The following is a 24,261-nucleotide window of genomic DNA, read 5'->3' on the forward strand; positions in this document are numbered from 1 at the left end:
TGTCCTTACTTGCTCTTCACTGTGAGGACTGAACGTGGGAGGAGGCAGAAGGGAGAGCAGGAGCAAGAAGGGGCAACAAGAAAAGGAAAAAGAGGAGTAAGCAGTATGTTAGGCATGTAAAGAGGTTTCAAGAAAAAACATCTCAAACTGTGGTTTGCATAGGTGTTGGGCAGCCTCTTTTTTTTCTAGCCTCTGCTGTGCTGCACAACCTGGACTAAGGGACCATGTGGAGGAGGTGGACTCTTCCCTGCTTCCCAGCTCTGCTGCTGGGGCTGATGGGGCTCCTGGTGTCGGGCGCCGACTTCCAGCATCACAAGTACGAGGACATGGTCCGAGCCCTGTTTGCAGTCCAGAACGAATGCCCGTACATCACTCGCATCTACAGCATCGGGAGAAGCGTGGAGGGGCGCCACCTCTACGTGCTGGAGTTCAGTGATAACCCGGGCATCCACGAAGCATGTGAGTAACACCTGATTCATTGTTTGCCAGTGCCATGTGGATGGGGCTTTTACTCAAAAGGTCATGAATGCATGCCTAGTGGGTTTTGAAAATGTCTTAAAAATGAAAAAAAAAAGGCTTTGAATAACTTTGTATCTCATGGAAATTAGAGATAAAGGGGGTCAAAGAGAGGAGACACAATGTTCTGTAGGAGGCATCAGCTATGGAATTCAAATGCACAAGTCTACTCAGTGGCTGATGAACTCTTTTACTTGTTGCCGTTAGAAGTGAGAGCATAGCTGGCACCAGCTCTACTTTTCTCCCAAAGACATGAAATTCAAGTTTTCTTAAACTTTCTTAAACTTTATGACTCAATGCATGGTTTAGTACTAGAAGAGACAAAAGAGATCCAATTCTAAAGTTGCAGTGTTTGATAAACATTAGTAAGCTTTGGAAAAGGCAAAGTGAGAAAGAAACAGCAAAATGTGAAAGATTCTGCGTCAACATCTGTGTTTCATTTCAATTTATTTTTCTTTTTTGCCCCACAACCACGGACAAAATGTTGGGTGTTATTCAAAGCTGAGAAGAAGGCTTAGAGGTTCACTTTGAGTCAACAAGGTTTTAACCATTAGCCCATTCCTGCAAAACCTGTGCTTGTTTCTCCCCCGACCCCAAACCCCACAATCAGCTCTCTCACTGTTTATTTTCCATATTTGTTGCAAATTGAATTACATGTAATGCTCACGTTGCACAGAAGTCAGAATGTGATCAAATGGACGTGATGTACAGGCTTTTCTCCATTCTTGCAATTCCATTAGCTGCTATTTGGAAAAAAAAAAAAAAAAAAAAAAAAAAGAGCCTATGAGCTGCAAAGAATGCTTATTTGGCTGAGGCTGAGCTAGCATTTTTTTCTGTGTTTCCACACGTACGGGCTTCCTTCAGTAGAATAGAAGGATGTGCGCCCGTTCTGTTGCAAGGTGACCGATGGTGAAAAACAGGAACTGTACACTTCATGGAAGGAGTGACCCGAGGTCTTGTCTAGGTCAGCCCTCCTGCACCCTGAAGGAAGTTCACATGTTTCATACGCTGCTGAATAAGTGTGTGTGTTAAACTACCGTCTAGGGCCAACACTCTTTTCTGAACTCAAAGCCAGTTGGCCCCTTTTTAAAAGAAAAGACTGGACTGCCGGGGCCAAGCTGCCATTTAGGTGCCTGAAGTAATTAGTGAAGGGCGTTGATAAATTTGGAAGTTGCTACTCAACTTCTCCACCTCCCTCACCCCCCACAAAGACAACACTTCCTTCCTCTTTTGAATGCAAGAACAGCTCCAAGATGTAAAGTCATATTTACTTGTAACAAGTCTTCAGCGGTAGCTTTGTCCTCTAAGGCAGTGGTCTCCAACCCCCGGGCCGCGGCCCGGTACCGAAAGAAAAAATAATTTCTGTAGAATCCCTGACTGATGATGGATGACTCTCAAACTGATGCTTCACAATGTTTTTATTCCTTGGATGTACAATAAATACACTGCAAACACACTGTAAGAGCTATAAAGGAGTAAAATAAAATAAAATAGTTAGTCTTTCTACATTCATATAAGTTTAATTTAACTTAAATACAGACCGACACGAGTGTTCGCTCGGTCGGCAATAAAGCTACCGTTAACAGAATACATGAGCGACCAAACTCAAGCTGGACATAAATGCGGCATACAATCTGCACAAATCCTCATCAGCAGGAGCTTTTTGTGTCAGTTAGGAACCACTTTAGCATTCCTGACACTAGTTTAGTCTTTCAGACAAACTTTCTACTGCCGTTAAACTTTTACCGTTAAAGTCCGAAGCGCCGGATGTTTACAAGCTCTCGCCTTCAAAATATCTGTCCTTAATATATAAAAAAATAAAAGCCTGGCTTTAAATAATGTTAATGAGAAAATAAACATAAAAACACATTTATAGAAATACTCATATTAAAGGTAATTTACAATTTCCATTATTTTATTTTATTTTTTCAAAAATGATGTTTTATTATTATTATTATTATTATTATTATTATTATTATTATTATTATTATTATTATTATTATTATTATTATTATTATTATTATTATTATTATTATTATTATTATTATTTATTTATTTATTTTTTAATTATTTTTTTTATTTATTTATTTATTTATTTATTTGCACAATGACAACAGTAAAGTTTTTTTTATCATACAAGGACAAATAATTTGTGCAGGAGAGGAAAAGAAGCCCGAAAGGGCTTATAAAAAATCCTCCCCCTCAATACAAAATCTCCAAAACAAATCAATCAATAGAAAAAGAATAGAAAGGAAAAGAAAAGGTAAATGAAACAAAGAAAAATACAATAAACACCCAAACAAAAATATCTATGAAATGGCAATTTAATTTTAGTACGAATAACCTGTTAATTTTGTCTATATAAAGGATACCCCATTAAGTTGGTCCTAAACATTTTTAAGGATGACACTAACTTAAGAGATCTATCTAAACAGTTCCAGAGTTGAGGGCCATGGAATTTGATAAAGGATTGGTGACTGGAGGTACGACAAAGAGGTAAATGAAAGTTCTTCCCACCTCTAACTGAATAAGAATGAATATCTGATGATAACAGAAAAAAATTATGAAAAGTGTATTATTATTATTATTATTATAGAGAAAATACCACAGTTTTTAATGCCGATCTTGTCATTTTATTTAGTTTTCATCAGCTACACCTTTAGATTGGGCCGTGAAAATATTGTCAGACATTGAACCGGTCCACGGTACAGAAAAGGTTGGGGAACACTGCTCTAAGGGGAGTAACTCAAGTCTCAGGAGTGATTAATGAAGGAAGTCTTGGGAGGAGAGGACTCTATACAGAGGGCAAGGTTGTTTTGATTGGTGACTCACAGACAGCCCACAAGAATTCCAGGTGACCTTATCCACAATAATGCAATCAGTTGTAATCAGACTCTATCAACCCTCAGCTTCTGTTTATCACAACCGCGAAACTGTCCTTATCAAGACGTTTTGTAATAAATCATGGCAGCAATATTAGACATTCTCTTGCACAATTCTCTTTTGTCCTCGGCTGTGCAGCTGCCTTGGGTGTATATGGACAGTACAGATGATTGGGAGGTGCACAAAGTCTAATAAACTGCCCTAAATGGCGCTACACATGTTGTGGTTATAGTGTATAAGAACAAGACAAACCCATGTGGGGTCACTCAGAGAATTCCTGAAGTGCTTTTGAAGCCTTTTTTCCCCCGAACTGTGTTGAATGAACAGCCCCGGGAGGCCGGCTGGAACATGCCCACCTGACGTCAGCCACAGTTTTAGCTCGGCTCACTTAAATCCTTTCCAAACACGGTCAGTGTCACAACTGAAATGACATCTGAAATTGGTGCAGCCAGAAGACCTAGATCTGCGGGCGCTCGGCTGGTTTAGACCCTAAAGGACCCGTATGAGTCCGGTACCAGCTGAAGGATCCTTCAGCCGATCCATCCAGGAGGAACCGGGGAGCTGCTGGTGAAACATTTGCAACAAAACTTCTTATTTCAAACATGGTTTTGATGGTGAAATCAGGAGGTCAATCTGCATCCAGTTACGTGTATCTGTTGGGAAAATTAACAGCAAAAAACCCCAAAAAACTATTTTCTTTACCCCTTCTGAGGAGATGAGGGCCTTCGCTCTGGCTCGGGTCATTTTGACCTGAGCCTTGGCGCTTTGCAAGGGTTAAAATATGAATGACTGCTCTGTTAGTTTCTTTGTTCACAGTCTAAAAGCTACACTCAGAAGTCAATAAGGTATGAAGTGCTAAGTTACGATGGCCGACAAGGGCCAAACACACTGCAACGGCCTAATGCGTCTCAGTTAAGGAAAACGGCTTCAAGTACAGAAACGATTCAAATTCACAAACTCAAAACGAGGTACAAAAAGAGGAACGTGGTGCAAATGAAAAAACGTGCTGCAAAAAACAAAGACAAATGCAGTAAGCATTTTTCTTTTGAAGATGGTTTCTCGTTTTATATCATTTTGTGCTTTGCATCGTTTCTCTATTTGCAGCGTTTGATGTTGCTGCATTTGTCTTTGTTTTTTGCAGCACGTTTTTTCATTTGCACCACGTTCCTCTTTTTGTACCTCGTTTTGAGTTTGTGAATTTGAATCGTTTCTGTACTTGAAGCCGTTTTCCTTAACTGAGACGCATTAGGCCATTGCAGTGCATTTGGCCCTTGTCGGCCACCGTACTACATAGCAAAATTGATAACAACTAGTCACTGGCTGATACATATATTTATATATTCATTTAACTTTACCTGATGTGTTGCAAAAGAGATTGACTCACTTTTGGCTCCATCCTCCAGTGGTCAGTCAGGGAATTGCAATTGCACAAGTTCCCAGAGGAGATGCGTTCACTTCTAGAGTCAACCTCAAAGGATATTTCTGTACTGGTTTTCTTTTCACTCCCAGAAGCAACAGCTTTGCAACCCTCTCTTGCCACTTCTCAAAGCAAAGTTTCATCGAGACTGATATGTCAGTTTGCTTTTTTAGTAGTTTCGCTGCTAAAGTCGTCACTTGGGCTATCATCATTTATTGCTTCCAGACAGCACGCTTTAAAGCAAATTACTCAAGATAGTAACCAGAGGCCCCCTGACCAAATCTAAGCATATGCATGTGCTCCCTCGGGAACTCGTTTTAAATGTCATGCCTGGCAGCTTCATGTGGGTTTTTAACCTCATGTCCCCTCCACCTCTCCACTTCCTCCCCCAGTGGAGCCCGAGTTCAAGTATGTGGGCAACATGCACGGCAACGAGGTGCTCGGCCGCGAGCTCCTCATCAAGTTCTCCCAGTTCATGTGTGAGGAGTACCGGGCCGGAAACCAGAGGATCATGAGGCTGATTCATGACACGCGCATCCACATCCTGCCGTCCATGAACCCTGATGGCTACGAAGTGGCAGCCAGACAGGTAATGTGAGCTCTGACATACATCTCAGCTTTTGGCTGCAAAGTGCCAAAAGAAAACCAGCACAAATGTCCCTCAGGGACACCTTTGGCTGCTTTGGTCAACCGCTACTTGAGTGAAACTTAACACCTGTATCCAGTACTCGAGTTGTAAAAAACAATCAGGGGGGATGGTGGATTTTATCATATGGGGACAGATTATTTGTGCTGATTACAAATAATATACTATATTACAAATAATAGCAGTGACCAAAACACCTGCAGAAATACTGCAGGAATGACATAGCAGCAGTTAAATGCAGCCTTCTGTAAGCTTTAAATATCCACTGGGCTTACATCAAATACATCAAAACACAACAATAAAAAACACTTTTCTGAACTTATCAATATGACTCTGTCCTTCACAGGATAAGTAAAATGGATCACTGCAAAAACTCAAAATCTTAACAAGAATATTTGTCTTATTTCTAGTTAAAATGTCTCATTTTAGTAAAAAAAAATCTCATTACACTTAAAACAAGACTCATCACTGGAAAAAACAACAATTTTCACCTGTTTCAAGTAGATTTTCACTTAAAATAAGTAGAAAAATCTGCCAGTGGAACAAGATTTTTTTTGCTTGTGATAAGAAAATAAATCTTGTCCCACTGGCAGATTTTCCTACTTATTTCAGGTGAAAATTTACTTGAAACAGGTGAAAATTGTCAAATAGGTTATTTTTCTGGTGATGACTCTAAATGTTGAAATAGCAGTAAAACCACATTCATTGATGAAATGACATAAGGGATGGAAAGGGGGGATGGCAGTTTTACAGGGGGGTGATTTTGACCGTTTTTATTTCAGGAGGGATGCCGTCCCCCCTCATCCCCCCTCATCCCCCTCAACTCCAGTACTACCCGTATCTTAATCACAGCACACTGCTCACGCTCAGGGCACAGTTTTGTTTGACTCCCTGTGATGACACTTACGTTAAAGCTTTGATTTTGATTGAATGCATGCTTGAAACACAACAGAGAGCTGCACAATAGCAGGTCATTTCCTTCCACTGTTTACTAATGCCTGTAATAATCCCATCCGGAGAAAGGTACCTTTTAGGGTTAATTAAGGACTGTGGAGAAGCAGATCACATGCAACTTATTCTTACACAAACACGTGTGCGCAGGCCCCTTGAGAATAATTATATGTCCGGAAGTGAGCAGTGTCAGGTGACAGATGACAGTCCTTCTCCTTGCCGCTCAGATCACACATGCACACAGGACTGTGATTTGTTGCTCGACAGATGTTTGAGTGCAGCAGCATCTGGACAACAACGGTGAGGTTGCTTTGTTTTTCAGAATCCTGGTTTGACAAATTGTCTTTTTTATACCAGCGGTGTTATATGATCCTACATGCAGGTCAGTGAATGTCTCTGCTGCGTTACAGCAGATTAGAACATTTAAGATTTAAAGACTGTAAAAATCTAACCAGAGACTCCTTGTTTGGCCACAAATCTTAATTTGGAAGTCGTTATCAAAGAGGAGCATCTTTGCTTCGAAGCTTAAAGTAATAAATACACGAAGAATAAAAATCTTGAGGTTGTTGTCAAACAGAGTGGTTGCTGTAAATCAGTGCTAGAGTCGAGGTCCGACTTTGTCACTTGATTTTAGCAACTTTTCAGTTGCTAAAAAGCACCCATAGGAAGTGAAACGTTTTACACCTGCATCTCCTGAGAAAAAAACCCCCTGCCTCTCGCCTGTAATTAGCTGGGATAGGCTCCAGCAGACCCCCATGACCCTGCAAAGGATAAAACGGGTATAGATAATGGATGGATCTCCTGAGAAAGAAGTGGCAAAGAGCAGCTCAGCGACAGCCCAGCAGCTGCTCTAAACATAAATGAGCTGCCAATCATCTCTGACCGAAAGAGCCACAACCTTCTCATGGTTTGTTAGCCAGATCAAAGCTCTGCACTGTGAGTGTGAAGTCTGAAGTTAGTTACTATAAAAAAAAAAACATTTTTGAGATTAACAGGCAAATATACGGAAGAGTATTAGGGCCAGGCAGGAGAAAAATAAAAATAACATTTTACAGGAGGAAGATTTTTTTTTATAATGCACTTCGAGAAAAAAGTCGAAATGTTGAGAAAAAAGTCAGAATGTTGAGAAAAAAGTCGAAATGTCGAGATTAATGTTGAAGTACAATTTCGAGAAAAAAGTCGAAATATCAAGAAATAAGTCAAAATGTCGAGAAAAAAGTCGAAATGTTGGGAAAAAAGTCAAAATGTCGAGATTAATGTTGAAGTACAATTTCGAGAAAAAAGTTGAAATGTATTTCAACTTTATTCACGAAATTTCGACTTTATTCACGAAATTTCGACTTTTTTCTCGAAATTGTATTTCAACATTAATCTTGACATTTCGACTTTTTTCTCGACACTTCGACTTTTTTCTCGAAGTGCACAATAAAAAAAAATCTTCCCCTTTTTCCTGCATGGCCCTAAAACTCTTCCATACAAATAAAACTAAAACTTTATTTTAAACTCATGTACATGTCAATGCTGCAGCAGCAACTTGGAGGCAGCCGTGTGTAAACATGAAGCCACATATGATAGTTTCCTACTTTATTATGTTTTTATTAATGCAAAATGTCTGTAAAGTTACACTGTCCAACACTCAAACACTACACAGAGAGGTGCTTTACTGCAGGAGCTGAACACACCTTACATGCGTTTCCTCGTGAAGCTATTCTAGATCATTGTGAAACAGGTTTCATGTCAAGGTTTAGAAAATACTGACTAGTAATGCTAAGAATGTGCATCAACAAAGTTTAATTTGCTAACAATCTAAAAAGTTTAAGTTGAGGTTAACGGAAAGGTGGTTGGCCACAAAACCAAAGCACTTAAAGTTTTGTTCATCACGTTGAGTGGTCTGTACACTTAAACTCGCCTTGCCAGTGGTGTTAACTGAAAAACCCTCAGGATAAACAAGATTCATTACATTTTAAGCCTTCAAATTTCATAGAAAATCAAGTAAAATTTCACTCATTGACCTGAAAGGAAATTCAAATTCCAAAAGATTCTTCTGTATTGTATCTGATATGTGGTTTGGATTATGAGTTGAAGTATTTTGATTCTGAACCAAATATTCTACCCCATCAAAAAAGAAAAAAAGAAAGAAAATGAAAGAAAATAAAAATGTTTTACTGCGGACAGATAAAGCTTCTGCAGGTTGCGGGATCATCCAATTGTTTTTCTTGTGCAGCTTCCAAGCAACGGAGCCAGGAAGTACTCCACGTTTTGGTTTAGTGAGGTTACTCCTGTAACACAATCACCCCGGCCTGGTATTGAAAAGACTAAGGTCACCTAATAGCTGTTTTGTTTGCCTGTGTGGGTCAACAGGGTCCAGAGTTCAACGGCTATCTGGTGGGCAGAGGGAACGCCAGGGAAATGGATCTGAACAGGAACTTTCCAGACCTGAATGCTCTCATGTACTACTACGAGAAAACCAACGGACAAAACCACCACCTGCCTCTGCCAGACAACTGGGAGCAGCAGGTCAGTGCTACTGGACACACAAGGAAACACACACACACACACACACATGCACAGGATCCCGTTTATAGCACTGTCTTTAAGGGAAATATGTGCACACATGCCTGCAAATGTGTTTGGATAAAAGCACAGGGAGTGAGGAAGATTGATGGAGATGTTTATTGTAGTTATAAGAGTGCGTGCTGAATAATGAGCCAATGTGACATGGCTCTGTTATCTTGGCCTTAACTGTGTTGGCATAAACAAATTGATGTGATTTACACAAGATCTGATTCCAATGCCAGCTGAGCTTTTGGTGAATAAAAAGAAACAATCCATAAAGCCTTGACAGGCTTTCTGCTTCACGTTGTGAATGTTCATGGTATGCTTTTGTACAGTCTGCCTCCTTTTAGTAGAGGTGTTTGCATAAGCCGAAGCTTTATATAACATAAAAGGGGTTGGAAATGTTCCATCGTGTTTCTACCCAACTCGTAAAACGTGAACAAAAGCATATTTAGAAATATAAGGACGTGATTTTATGCACTGCACCTTTTTTTTGTTTCATTTGGAAATGCAGGAACTCTGAAAAAAAGACTTAGCTTTCCTCATAACTCTGAATAAGACACATGTGGCGTCTATGAGCACATTCAGCTTCAGCTAAACATTTTTGTCTTTTCATCACCACCGTGAGATGTTGAGCTGTCTTGCTCTCTGACGTCAGAACATATGTGTTACCTGCTACCCCTCAGTTACCGGCTCACTCTGCACATAGCTGACAAAGCTGCCATTTCACTTAAAGTCTTCAGATCACCGCCAAGTCTGTATTTCAAAAGCACATGTTTTTATTAAATAACAGATACTTTTACACTTCCACTCTTCCACCGGGACTCACCAACTGCCCAGTCCCTGAATGTGGATGTTTTTCTTGCTGCATGAGGGTCTGAATCGTGGCTTGAATTGAGCACAGATTTGACAGTGAGAGACATATGGTTTTATTCTGGGTGACTGAGCGGCTTCTATAGCTCAACATGTACTTACTTTAGGTCACCAGAGTGTAAAATGAACAGAGGAGGGAAATATTAAAAACTGTGTTATTGCTAACAGCATGCCAAAAAGATCATTTTCAAATATTAAGGTCAGCTCCTTCGGGGGCTTCTGGACTGCTGTCGTCTGATCTTTAACTAACACAGAAACAGCTGCTGTTCATGGGGAACTTATTAAAGTCTTGCTGCTGATTAACCTGAATAGTGTGATGGACGTGCACATTTACAAATTAGCATTCATTCTATGAGGACCTTTTTGTTGTATGTTGGTTTGGAGGGGAGGGGGTATACATACGTGTACATTTCACTTGTAAAACTTAATATATGACATCATATTCTTAATATCCTATTATCTTAAATATTATTTTCATTATTGTTTTATTTATTTTAATCTTTAAACAAAATGCCCTCCATTTTTGAATGATTCTTTGTATTATTTTTATTTTTTATCTTACTTCTTACATGTCAGTTTCTTGACAAGGTTTTAAATTGCATGCAACAATTATTTCCAGAGAAGTTTCAATTATGTGGATGGTGTGAAAGTTTCAGAAATTCATGTATCAAAAATTCATAGTGTCATAAGGTTAAAAGCTTCCTCTGAGTCTATTTACATTGAAATGGCAAAATACAAGTGTGATTTTGTCTGAACCCTTTTCACTTCAGTGTCGATTTAAAAAGAGTGTTATCAGCATGCGCAGAACTACAGCAAACCTGCACAATCTCACAAAATTGTTTGAAACTATTTCCCAAAAGCAATTTATAGAGTTGTTTTCCAGGGAAACAGCTATTTGCATTTATTTCTTTTCATGAAAGAAGACATGTGATTAACTGAAGATATGACTAAAGACAGGGGAAGAAGTGATCGGCTTTAATAGGTTTGATGGTGAAGTTACAGACGTGGCATCACCTAGGAGACCTGACTCCAACTTCTGTCTCATCCACTTTTTGACAGACCATTACGACTTGCCTTTTTATTCCAGCACATTGCTTCTCTTTTTATTTTTTTCTTTAATGGAAAATGAGTTTGAACTGACAGAGGTTCACAAAATCAGGACAGAGTAATAATAGTTTGGAATTTTCTAATAGTTTTTTTTTCATTTTGGGGGTTTTTCAGTTTGTTTGATTATTGCAGATTAGTTTTAATTTGTTTTCCAAGAAAACTGATAGTTTCAGTTTGGAAAAATTGGTTCGTTTTAGTTTATTTTTAGTCTCAGTTTTGGTTCTTTGGGGAATTAACTTAGATAATAGTTATATTATATAATAGTTATATAATAGATAATGACAAACCAATCTACTGTAGGATGAAAGAATCCAATCAACAACGCTAAATGGAGCAAAACTCCTTTCATCTTTACTTTGAGTAAGTTTACTGAATTAATTTAAATTTGACCTGGAATTCTGTTTCGTTGCAGCTAGTTTTACATCGTTAATTTTACTTTTTGTATAGTTTTTGTTCTATAAAAAAACTTTTTAAAATTTCAGTTAATAGGATTATTTTTTCTCTCTTGGTTTCAGTTTCCGTTACTAATAACTGGTTCAGGGAGACACAACTGTGTTACAATGGTTTCATTCAGACTGATCAGTATTACATTCTCACCGACAACATGAACCCACAAGCCCCGCGTCAGCCTGCAGGCCAGTCAAGCTTCATTTATGACTTTAGTGATATTTCAATCAGAGGAATGTGTTCAGTGGGAAAACGTCTTCACCCTTTCCACACAAAGGGACTTTTCTCAACAAAAATAGTTGAAGTAAGAGTTTTTGGGCCAGCATGGTGAATTTTAGTCTATATTTACTGAGATCAGGTAACTATTTGTTTCGGTTTGATTCCCGTATGAAAGAAAACATATTCTTTCTCATTCTGTCTGCCAGGGTAATCATCCCTCTTTAGAAAAAGAGCTTTTGAAAGAATGTCCACTGACTAGTCTGCAGAGGAAATCCCTGATTCAGTATTTCAAACCCTCAGTGAATCACTGAATGATCCACCATGTGTGGATTTGTATGTTTGAGTATTCTCTGTGGTTTTGACGGTGTGTGTCCCTCACATGCAGCCCTACACCACGGTGAATGCTCTTCCTTCAAAGGATGCACCAGTGTAATAACACATTTTGTTTGGGTACAGCTGCTGCGTTCAAGGTCAGTGGGTGTTGAGCAGTAGACTATGTTTATTGCCCTACATACCTCCCTCAAAGAGAGGAAAGATATCGTGTCTTGTCTCCAAACATGACTTAAAGGGGACCTATTATGGCATGTAATATCTATTTTAAACAGGCCTTGAATGTCTTAAAAACAAGCTTTTGATTGTTTTTTCTAAATAAATTAGAAATTCAGCCTCTGAGGAATGTCTTTATCTTCCCATTCTCTAACCTCATTATCTATGCAGGATTCTGAGTGGGCGGGGCTATGATAATGAGGCTCTGTGCTGATTGGCTGCCTGAATGACGCGATACACCGCTATGAAAAAATGGCGGAAGCTCCGGCCGGCGGAGTTAGTTTAGTTTAGTTGAGTTTATTTAAGGATCCCCATTAGAAGCACACAAATGTGCCTCTAGTCTTCCTGGGGTCCTGAACATAAAAATAAAGTACAGTGCAGAGTTATTATCGTTCACGAAAACGAACGAAATAACGAAAACTAAAATTGAAAAAACAATTTCGTTAACTGAACTAAATAAAAACAAAAATTAAAAGACAAAAACGATAACTAACTGAAACTATATTGCGTGTTTAGAAAACTAACTAAAACGAACTGAAATTATAGATATAATTTCCTCCGTTTTCGTCCCTGTCAATATAAGACTCTTGGTATGATCAATTTATTCCGCTCTGGCCGTTTATCTCCAACTGGCAGCTACGGCACTTTAACGCATCACGGTCCGTGACGTCAAAACTAAAAATAAAACTAAAACTAATAAAAACTAAACTAAAACTAAGCATTTTTGAAAATATAAAAACTAATAAAAACTAGCAAACCCACACTAAAAATGAATTAAAACTAACTGAATTGAAGGAGAAAAAGTCAAAACTAAATAAAACTAAACTAAAATGAAAAATTCAAAACTATTATAACCCTGGTACAGTGCAGTCAATCAGACAGGCTGCACAATTGTAACAGTTGTGGGCGTGGTTTCACGCATCGGAGGACATCAGGACAACCTATGTAAATTGCATTTTGGTTACGTAACGAAAGGGAGCAGAATCTTATTGGCTCGTAGATCCACATCACACTGGACGGCTCATCCGGGCGGCTGTACAGACACTGCAGAATTTGGTTGCTTTCCTCTTTCTCTGAGTTGGCAGGCTGAGGGGAGACCACTTTATATATGTTAAAGCAAGAAAAAACCTGTTTTTCATCATAGGTCCCCTTTAAGGCTCGGAGTGTATGAGGATTGTTGGTGCTGACAGAGAAAATAAATAGCTGCCTGGGGTGGAATGTCAAGGTTCAAGGCTCCTGTAGCAATCCACTGGAGATCCCATCTGGCTGGAGCTCCTCCTGTTTGCATAGGACTACATTAATACGTCAATTAAAATACGACATAGTGCCGTAGTCGGGACACCACAGGTATTCTGATGAGAGTTTTTTATTCTGCCAGTTTTCTATGCTGCATTTAAAAAAAAAAATACATGTTTCTATTCGAGTTTATTTGACAGAGAAAGTGTTTTTTCTTTTCTTCTACCACATGTGTAATTCATTTAGAAATATAATCACTAGAAGGAACCACTGGGGTCTAGGCAGATCCACAGCAGCAATATTGATATGTGTGGGTTATAGCTCTTACCTCATATTTTCCAAACGTTGTGATACTCATTACCACATTTTGTTCATTTTTAATAACTACATCAATATACAGGCCAAGGAGTCACATTGGACTGCACACAACTTGGATTTCCATGTAACTTTGGAATAGTTTATCCAATCAAAGCCATCAGACTAGTTTGTATTCCTTTCACTTTCAGGTTTTTAAAGACAGAAATAGCATGAATGGGTGGTATTGAATCGAAACTTTCTGACAAATTAGAGGAAAAACTAAATTTTTACTCTGCCTAACATGCTTCTTTAGATATAATTCAAAACACAATTCTTCCTAATATAGCGCTTCCGTTAGCCGCCTAGTGTCAAATCTGGTACATTTCTTCCAAATGTCACAAAGGATCCTTCAAAGTTTCTTGAACATCTGTTTTATAAGAGGTTTGGCAGATTGAGATAGAAACAGTAGGGGATGAGGCAACAGTGTAATTAAAGGAGAGGCACAATTGAATGGGCCACACTATCAACCTGCAGGCCTTAAAGCAAAAATGAAGCCACAAACAAAGTTAACAGTATGCCTGAACAGAGACGGACGGCCTGCAGGCCAGTCAAGCTTCATTTATGACTTTAGTGATATTTCAATCAGAGGAATGTGTTCAGTGGGAAAACTTCTTCACCCTTTCCACACAAAGGGACTTTTCTCAACAAATATAGTTGTAGTAAGAGTTTTTGGGCCAGCATGGTCAATTTTAGTCTCTATTTACTGAGATCAGGTAACTATTTGTTTCAGTTTGATTCCCGTATAAAAGAAAAAATATTCTTTCTCATTCTGTCTGCCAGGGTAATCATCCCTCTTTAGAAAAAGAGCTTTTGAAAGAATGTCCACTGACTAGTCTGCAGAGGAAATCCCTGATTCAGTATTTCAAACCCTCAGTGAATCACTGAATGATCCACCATGTGTGGATTTGTATGTTTTAATTAAAGGTGAGGCACACTATCAACCTGCAGGCCTTAAAGCGAAAATGAAGCCACAAACAAAGTTTATGCGTATATGCCTGAACAGAGAAATGAGGTTTCAAACATGCAAACTATGTATGCATTTTAAGTACGTTTACATTTCATGATTCTCACGCAACACAAAATCATTAATTAAATGTGTCATTAATTAATTAAATGCTGAAACAATAAATATATATTTTTACTTAAAATGAATTGTATTTTAATTAATTAATGACATATTTCATTCTAATTTTAATTAATTAATGATACATTTAATTAATTAATGACATATTTCATTCCCAATTTAATTAATTAATGATGTATTTATTTATTTATTTATTTAATTTTGGCACAAAAAATCCTCCATAGCAAACATGTTAGGACTTTTTATTTTTTTAATGTTGAAATACTGTAAGAATGCAGCAACAATCACCATGTCTTTGTGTGTGTGTACATCTCTTTCTCACTGAATGTCTCAGGTTGAACCAGAAACCTTGGCCGTCATCAAATGGATGCAAAACTACAATTTTGTCCTGTCAGCTAATCTCCACGGAGGAGCCGTGGTGGCTAACTACCCCTTCGACAAGTCAAGAGACTCCCGCATTCGAGGAAGGACCACATATGCTGCCACTCCAGATGACAAGATCTTCAGGAAGGTGTGCAGCAGATTACACAAATTCATCCCTGATGTTGCACACGTCTGATCTCTTCTGTGTAAACATGTGCATGACTGGATCCATATGTATTTGGATGTGATTGCAGTTGGCGAGGACCTACTCGTACGCTCACAGCTGGATGCACAAAGGCTGGAACTGCGGAGACTTCTTTGATGAGGGAATCACCAACGGAGCCAGCTGGTACTCTCTATCCAAAGGTACACGAAAACCGCTATCAGGCTAATCTTGATACAGCTCGTCTGATCAGCCAGAAATGTGATTCATTTCCTCCCATCTACCCAACAAACTCTTCCCTGTTTACAAGCAAAATGTCCATATGTGCTGGAGGATAGCCATCATCATTCCTGGTTTGAAAAAACACAAGGCCACTTCCTGAAGGATGCAGTGTTGCCAACTTAGCGACTTTGTCGCTAGATTTAGCGACTTTTCAGACCCCTATAGCGACTTTTTTTTCAAAAAAGCGAGTAGGCGACAAATCTAGCGACTTTTCCTGGTGTTATTGGAGACTTATCTGGTGGGCAGAGCAGAGCAGAGAGGAGACCCTCACCACTCCGCCTCCAGACTGCAAATGAAAGGCGCTTGTGCAAAGCCGCCGCTGGCTTGCAGAGCGGGATGTAAATGTAAACGTTTCTTTTTTCTTTTGGGTCACTTTGCCGGTCCCAAGCCCGGATAAAGGAGGAGGGTTGGTTGTAGAGCTAGCAATTTCACCCTACATAACAATCTTTTGATTACATTTGCTGTTATAACATTTAACAATACAGGACAAAACTGATGTGTGTAATGTGGATCTAGACAAAGCATTAAAATCATTAAATGTTGTTAATGTTGAAATTATTTTTGTACATTTGTAGTTCTAAACATATTTAGGGTGTTTTTTACCCACTTTTGTCTCTCCCACGACGTTATTCCTCTCTCCTACAGCGTCCATTACAGTTATATGCAAATTGCCAATTATGCAAATTAGGTGATGACGTCATTTAGCGACTTCTAGCGACTTTTGGGGCAGCCAATAGCTACTTTCCTTACTGAAGAGTTGGCAACACTGGAAGGATGGAGGACACTGCAGCACGAATGAGATGCCTTGAAACCTTCACAAAGGCCACTTTTACACTATTACTGTATATCCAACTCACAGGATCTTTCTCTGTACTTTGCTGTTACCTTTAACTTCTTCACGCCCTGAATGCCCACTGACCCTGATACTTTAACACTTGTAGTTGTTAAAGTATGCAGCCCACTAGATTGACCAAGAAAAGTCTGTTTACCAAAGAAAGGTGGCTAAAACATTCACCGTAGGGAGTTGTCATTGAAATGTTAATGTTGTTGGGGACGTCTCTGTCCTCAAAAGATAAACCGAGCAATACCCTGGACTTTCAAATACTCAAAAAATAATCCGAAACAACAATTCATAATCTAGACAGCTATTCTTGATCAGATTTCAATCAATCACTGAAGATAGTGTAATTTCAACACCCATCCCAGGTGTTTTCACGACTCTTCTTGAAGGAGCGCCATGACATCTGAGGACTAGATTGTCATTGCAAACACTGGGAGCGCGTATCTTGTGGTATTACACTATACTGCCTCCTATGGGCAGACTACCATGTTGCATAGCAACCCCTCTGAGTTTATGTTTTAATGGGTGAATGAGTACGACGGAGTATTAGGGCCAAACTAAGACAAAAAAAAAATTGGAAATTACGAGAATAAAGTCATAATATAATGAGAATAAAGTCGTAAAATTGCGAGAATGAAGTCGTAATAGAATAAAGTCGTAATATAATGAGAATAAAGTCGTAATATAACGAGAATAAAGTCGCAATATTACGAGAATAAAGTCGTAATTTACGAGAATAAAGTCGTCATATTACAAGAATAAAGTCGTAATTTATGAGAATAAAGTCGTAATATTACAAGAATAAAGTCGTAATATTACAAGAATAAAGTGGTAATTTATGAGAATAAAGTCGTAATATTACAAGAATAAAGTGTTCATTTATGAGAACTCTAACAGGAAGAGTGTGTTAAAATGTTGAATATTGAGCATCTAGTGAAGTTATATTTATAAATTTATAATATATTTAATATTACGACTTTATACTCGTAATATTACGACTTTATTCTCAAAATATTACGACTTTATACTCGCTACATTATGCCTTTATTCTCGTAATTTTACGACTTTATTCTCATATTATTATGACTTCATTTTCGTAATTTTCTTTTTTTTTTCTTAGTTTGGCCCTAATACTCCGTCGTAAATGAGAAACAGTATATTGAAAAAGTATTTGTTCCCCTTGCAGATTTCTTCTGTTCTTGCTTTTTATGAATCACTTTTAAATGTTTTAGATCAAACTAATTTTGATATTAGACAAAGGTAATGACAGTAAATACAAAATGCAGTTTTTAATGATGATTTCATTTATTAAGGGAAAGAAGGTATCCAAACCAAGCTGGCCCCGTGTGAAAAGTAATTACCCCCTAAAACTAATCTTCTCTTTCCGAGTTCAGATGTGGTTCTGCCAGTATCTGGTGCAGGTCACAGCTGTTGGGGAGGTTTCCTCCAGGTCCCGGGGGCGGCACTGGGGGGCATCGTAACAGTCCAGTAGGTGGGGCATTGTCTGTACTGCTCCACAACTGCATGTCTTCTGTCTGGTAGCTCCATGCTTTCGTGAGTGCTTTGCACTCCACTCGTAGTCTGGGTCGTCCAGGTCGGCCATGGGAGGTCGTGCCCGCTGGTGAGGCCTTCAGTCGGGGGGATTCCTCTCTCCATCCAGTCATGGGCTCCTGTGTTGAGCTGGTTCCATTCATCTTTCCCTGAGCAATCTGCCTAAACCTAATAACTGGTTGTGACACCTTTTGGAGGCACTAAGTGAAGTCAAGCATTTGTAATAAATGACAATAAGAATTTCACATATGGAGGAATTTTGTCCCACTCTTCCTTACAGAATTGTTTTAAGTCAGCCACATTGGAGGGTTTTGGCACATAAGTTCATGCCTCAATGGCATTTAAAGGAACATGAGGCAGGATTGAGGCAGGATTTATGAAAAGAATTTGTATACGTTTTAAGTTTTCTAGTAATAATGTCAAATGAAGCGTTCCAAACCAAAAAGAATGAGCCCTCTAGTGTATCTCTCCGTTGCCTTGAACAGGCTGTGTGCTGCAAAATGTGCTGCAATTCGGACTCCGAATTTCCCGCGCTGCCCTGCGGATGTGACGTCACATGACGCTGCATGCACGTTCTCCCCGTTCTCCCGTGCCGGCTTCACTGTTGGCTGCAGTACCCCCGACGGCCGTCGTGGTGAAGGGTAGCGCTAGAGAGTCTCATTTCTTAAAAGGAGCCTCAAGCTCCTTTAAGTCTGGATTTGAATACTTGGAGTCATTCAGAGAAGAAGTTGTTGGTGTGCTTTGGATCATTTTCCTGTTGCATAACCCAAGATGAACCCAAGATGAAAAATTGATGGCTGGACATTCTCGTTCAAGATTTTCTGGTACAGAGCAGAATTCATGGTTCCATCAATTACTGCAAGTGGTCCAGGTCCTGATGCAGTAAAGCAGCTCCAGACCAAGAAGTTTTTGCTGCTTCCAGGAATTCTGTGGAGAAAACGTCATTGGGAATATGAATCAAAATATCAAAATCAACCCTTTTTCCTCCCTCGTTTTGCTTTGTATTTTAAGATTCTGATATTTTGATTCATATTCCCGATGACGTTTTCTCCACAGAATTCCTGGAAGCAGCAAACGCTTTTTAAACTGTCTGGGCATATTTTCAGCCCAGTTAATCTGTAGCTGCAACAATAACCAAATCCAGGTCTTTGATGTGTAAATCCTGGTCTGGTCTTGGCTGGTCTAAACTCTTCTTTTGGAAGGTGAACCTGTGGAGTTTTTCACTTGAATCATGCTCACTTCTGAATTCAGTGGAAACAGCCGCAGTTTCGTTTAGTGGAAGCGCGTTATGTTTATTTTACCAAGTTTTTTTGCTCCAAGTGTTGTGTCATGCTCAGAGACGTTACCTTTGATCCTTCCCTCCCACTGCTGGCCTTCGTAAGATGAGAAATGGCACTCTATTGCTAAAATCTGCAAAGCCACTTTAAAGTGGGGCGGATTAATCACTTCAGTTTGAAAGTCCTGATAAATCTCCCTCACCCTCACAGTCTAAAAATATATGCTACTATTGACTTTTAAAAGTAAACTGGGGATATGAAACCTCTTTTAATCAACACATTTAAAGCAGCACTATGTAACTTTTCCACCTTAATATAATATTTCCAGAGTTATTGTGATGGTACATCAACTTCCAACAGGTTTAATGAACCTCTGTCATGGTCTGAGGGGTCTGTATCACCTTCACTGGCACTATGTAACTTTGAGGAGCATGGTAGGAACCCTTCCACACTCTGGGGTCGGCAACCCCGCGGCTCTAGAGCCGCATGCGGCTCTTTAGCGCTGCCCTAGTGGTTCCTGGAGCTTTTTCAAACATGTTTGACCTTTTTTTCTTCTTTTTTCTCTTTTTTTTCTTCTTTTTTTCTTTTTTCTTTTTTTTTCTTTTCTTCTTCTTTTTTTCTTCCTTTTTCCTTTCCTTTTTAATCTCGACATTTCTACTTTTTTCTCGAAATTTTGACTTTTTTCTCGACATTTCGACTTTTTTCTCGAGATTGTACTTCAACATTAATCTTCACATTTCGACTTTTTTCTCCAACTTTTGACTTTTTTCTCGACATTTCACCTTTTTTCTCAACATTTCGTCTTTTTTCACGATATTTTGACTATTTCCTCGACATTTCGACTTTTTTCTCAACATTTCAACATTAATCTTGACATTTCGACTTTTTTCTTGACATTTCGACTTTTTTCTCGAAGTGCATAATGAAAAAAAAATCTCCCCCAGTTATAACTAATATAGAAATATGCAGCATGTGTTGCCTTCATTCTAAGGCTGATACAAGACTTTTCATTTTTTGCGGCTCCAGACATATTTGTTTTTTGTATTTTTGGTCCAATATGGCTCTTTCAACATTTTGGGTTGCCGACCCCTGCTTAAAAACTACAAATCTTTACGGCTTTGACTGCTTTACGGCATACGTCACTTCCCCCTCCTTCCCGATTCGCAGTCGAGACGAAAATGGGCAGGGCGTGGAGCGCAGCTCCACAGAAGCTGGTATCATGGCCCAACAGCGAAAAAACCCAAGAAAATAAAAGTTTTATCGGAGGAGTTTGGGTTTTGGTAATTCTAAAATTACTGACAATATCAACAACAGACACAGAATAATAATAGTGATCATAAAATTGTGCAATTGGCAATGAGGAAGCTTTATAAAATAATAATACAATTGAATAGAATTACAGCACTAGAGGAAAGAATGCAATGCAAAGAAAATGTATAGAACATTTCTACTATTTTTCCTGAGAACTGTATAATTGTGCAGAGCTGATCTGCAAAACATTCAGTTATTCACAGGTTATAAAGTATTTTTTTATTTTGTCAGTAAGTATGTTGGACTACTAATTTATGACGAAGTCCCTCTAAAAAACGTGACAGGAAAAAGGTGCCGTAGAACAAAACCAGAGCGCATTATCAAATGCATGGGGACACGGGGACAGGATCTTTCCGGCAGTACGCGCTGGTGCTCATGGGAAATGTAGTGTTCTTTCTGGTAAAGCACTACCGCTTTTGTCCAAAGGAGCCGCCAAACTCAACAAAAGCCGAAAGTTACATTGTGCTGCTTTAAGGTCTTTTTCTTACTGGAATTACCTTTTAGTGAGGTGAAGTTAAAAGTAAAATGACTTAATTTTGGATCTCAAATATCAATGTGTGTATTTCAGGCATGCAAGACTTCAACTACCTGTACACCAACTGCTTCGAGATCACGCTAGAGCTGAGCTGTGATAAGTTTCCACCAGAATCAGCGCTGCCCAGAGAATGGCTGGGCAACCGAGAAGCACTGGTATCTTACCTGGAAGAGGTCAGAGCACACTGTTAATGTCAATAAAGTGTTTCAAGTTTGCAACATGGTGCAGATACACAGCCACAAAATGTTATAGAGGCGTGCAAAATCCCAACTGACCGGAGTCTGTTATGATATGAGGCTTATAGTTTTGGCTTGCTGATAAATATTGGCAACAAATGAGTTTCGGGGAATTTTGAGTAATCCAAATAAGCTGAAGTTTACACTGCATTAGCCTCGAGGGGACCTTGGTTTGAAGATAAATATGCTTTATCCCACTGACATGAGAAAAAAAAGAAACAGATATTTCTGCGTCCACAAGGGAGTGCTCAGAAATACATACACTTCCCCACAAGCTTGATTAAACAAACCAAACTGGGAAGACTTGCAGTATGTGGAAAATTAGAAAAGTCTAGCGCTTCAGAAAGTTTGTTCTAAATCATAGTTTATCACCTGATTTGACTGGTTTCCACTGCTGCACAGCAATACAAACCAATATAATTACATATTTTGCAATATGTTCAAACTTAGCCACTTTCAAAGACCATAATGACCTCTATAACAAATGACTGTGTAGCAATCAGAATACTTCCAGTAACATGTCTCACTTTTCAGGTGCATCATGGGATAAAAGGCATGGTGTATGATGAAAACAACAACCCTATTGGGAAAGCTGTCATCTCAGTGTCTGGCATAAACCATGACATGACCTGCGGTAAGGCACTCACTTCCTTCTTATACTAATATATAGTAATCTTTGTTATTATCTGGACATGACCAGAAAAACAGAGTCATCCATGTTCTTGACGGCACCAGAGTTCATTATTGTGCTTAAAAACATGAACATGTTCAAAAAGTGAGTATTTGTGATAAAACATCTAACTGTTAGCAATTTTTTTGAAAAGGATACGCCTAAGAAGACTGAAGGAGAAACGCGTTATGTTTTAATATATGTTGAATGAGCAGACAATCTTTCCACTTAAAATGAGCACGGCTCCCCCTGCTGGTAGAAAGATGGACTGCACCCAAGCAAAAAAAAGTTTGACATTTTCAGTAGAGCTTTACAATAGTTGTGTTTTTTTTTCTTCACAAAAATCATCAGTAATTACGACGGAGTATTAGGGCCAAACTAAGACCAAAAACAAAAATGGAAATTACGAAAATAAAGTCATAGAATTACCAGAATAAAGTCATAATGTTGTGAGAATAAAGTCGTAATATTACGAGATTAAAGTCGTAATATATAATATAATATATAAATATAACTTCACAAGATATTCCTCATTTTAACACAGGGAGAAGATGCTCTTCCTGTTAGAGTTCTCATAAATTACCACTTTATTCTCATAAATTACCACTTTATTCTTGTAATATTACGACTTTATTCTCGTAATATTACGACTTTATTCTCGTAATGTTACGACTTTATTCTCGTAATATTACGACTTTATTCTCGTAATGTTACGACTTTATTCACGTAATTTTGCAACTTTATTCTCATTATATTATGACTTTATTCTCGTAATACTCCGTCGTAAGTAATAAACATATACTTGTATATTAAATAAAACGATTTAAGGCATTTTGCGTTTAATATTGTACTTGAATGTTTTCCTCTGAGGGAGTATGTTTAAGGTGCTGCACTACCAGGAATGCACTGAGTAATAAATAAATAATAAATGACTATATCATGTGTTCATGTCCCCTCTTTCAGGGGTGGATGGGGACTATTTCAGGCTCCTGTTACCGGGCACCTACACAGTTACGGCCACTGCACCAGGTTACCTCCCTTCCACGAGCACCGTCACAGTGGGACCAGCAGAAGCCATACAGGTTTGTCTCTTGCTGGCTGAGTTGAGCACATAAGACAATGCAAATAGAAAGCTGACTTGATGATCATTTAGACGGGATGTATAGTGGATCTTTGTGATATTTTATGTTAAATGCGTACGCAACTGAACCGTTCCATATCTTTGTTTTTCCTCTGCTCCCTCACAGCTTCATTTTTACTTGAAAAAAGCTCCAAAACAAAACTTGAAGGGGAAGCACCACAATAACAAGAAGAATCTCTCAGGAAACAAGATCCCATTAAAGCTCGGCCCAAGATGAGACACGGACAATAATTCAAACTGCATACAAACATAAACACACACACACACACACACACACACACACTCATGTACACACACACACACACATAAAACAAACACAAACATACCATTTATGTAAATGATAAACATCCAATATATAACTGCATAGCATTAGTCTAATGTGTGTCAATCCTTTATGTTTATTGTCGAACATTATAAACTGTGTGTCTGTATTAAGGAATTGTTGCAAGCTTGCTGTATTTATGTAGCAGTTTTGTATGAACACAGCTGACCTGTATGTATGAAAAAAAAGTTCTGTTTTGCTTATGATAATTTGATGACAACTGAAAAAATAAAATAAAATGTTTTTACCATTATTCTTTACCACTTCGGTATCTAGTATGTGTTTGATTTTTCTTGCTAGCTTTTCTTTTAGGAACTTTTACACATTCTTTATTTTGAAAGTGTATTTTTATTTGAAGTTAAAGGCAAATAATAACACCAAAGGGACTTTTACTGTGGTCTCAGTTGGATGCCGGGTCACTATGCGTTTCAGTGCCCTTTAGTGTTGATTTTACCGGCCTGTGCATGGATGTAGTGATCTGAGATTACCCCATCAGGAATAAAATATTTCATTCTACTGTAGATATACAGTAAATGATCAATTAGCTCAAGGTTGCAAGGATTTCCTGTGAATCTTGCCTCTACAAGTTTTACCAAACTGTTGGGTAAACATCCTTCCGCAACATAACATCACAGTAAAGTCTTATAAACAGCCCACAGGATAAAAAAGGAAAAAAAATCTTTCAGACCTGGACATGTCAAGCTATGCACAGAGGATATCGCGTGTGTACT

General features: G+C 38.6%; 1 protein-coding gene across 1 annotated transcript; it reads left to right on the forward strand.

Annotated features, from left to right (window-relative positions):
• Positions 1–23,783, forward strand: cpn1 (carboxypeptidase N, polypeptide 1). Its single transcript, XM_061709044.1, has 9 exons — positions 1–459; positions 5,209–5,405; positions 8,775–8,930; positions 15,173–15,349; positions 15,456–15,567; positions 21,195–21,334; positions 21,932–22,031; positions 23,031–23,149; positions 23,315–23,783. Exons 1-9 carry the CDS (start codon positions 225–227, stop codon positions 23,423–23,425), a joined length of 1,347 nt encoding a protein of 448 aa, XP_061565028.1. The 5' UTR covers positions 1–224; the 3' UTR covers positions 23,426–23,783.
• Positions 23,784–24,261: the final 478 nt, after the last annotated feature.

Source organism: Cololabis saira, chromosome 19 (assembly GCF_033807715.1).
Source record: "Cololabis saira isolate AMF1-May2022 chromosome 19, fColSai1.1, whole genome shotgun sequence".
Taxonomy (NCBI): Eukaryota; Metazoa; Chordata; class Actinopteri; order Beloniformes; family Belonidae; genus Cololabis; species Cololabis saira.

Bases quoted from the DNA above. Each gene is read 5' to 3' on its own strand.
- cpn1 (XM_061709044.1), top strand. From the start codon at position 225: ATGTGGAGGAGGTGGACTCTTCCCTGCTTCCCAGCTCTGCTGCTGGGG. The intron at 15,350-15,455 runs GTGTGCAGCAGA...ATGTGATTGCAG, and splicing joins ATGACAAGATCTTCAGGAAG to TTGGCGAGGACCTACTCGTA. The intron at 15,568-21,194 runs GTACACGAAAAC...TGTGTATTTCAG, and splicing joins CTGGTACTCTCTATCCAAAG to GCATGCAAGACTTCAACTAC.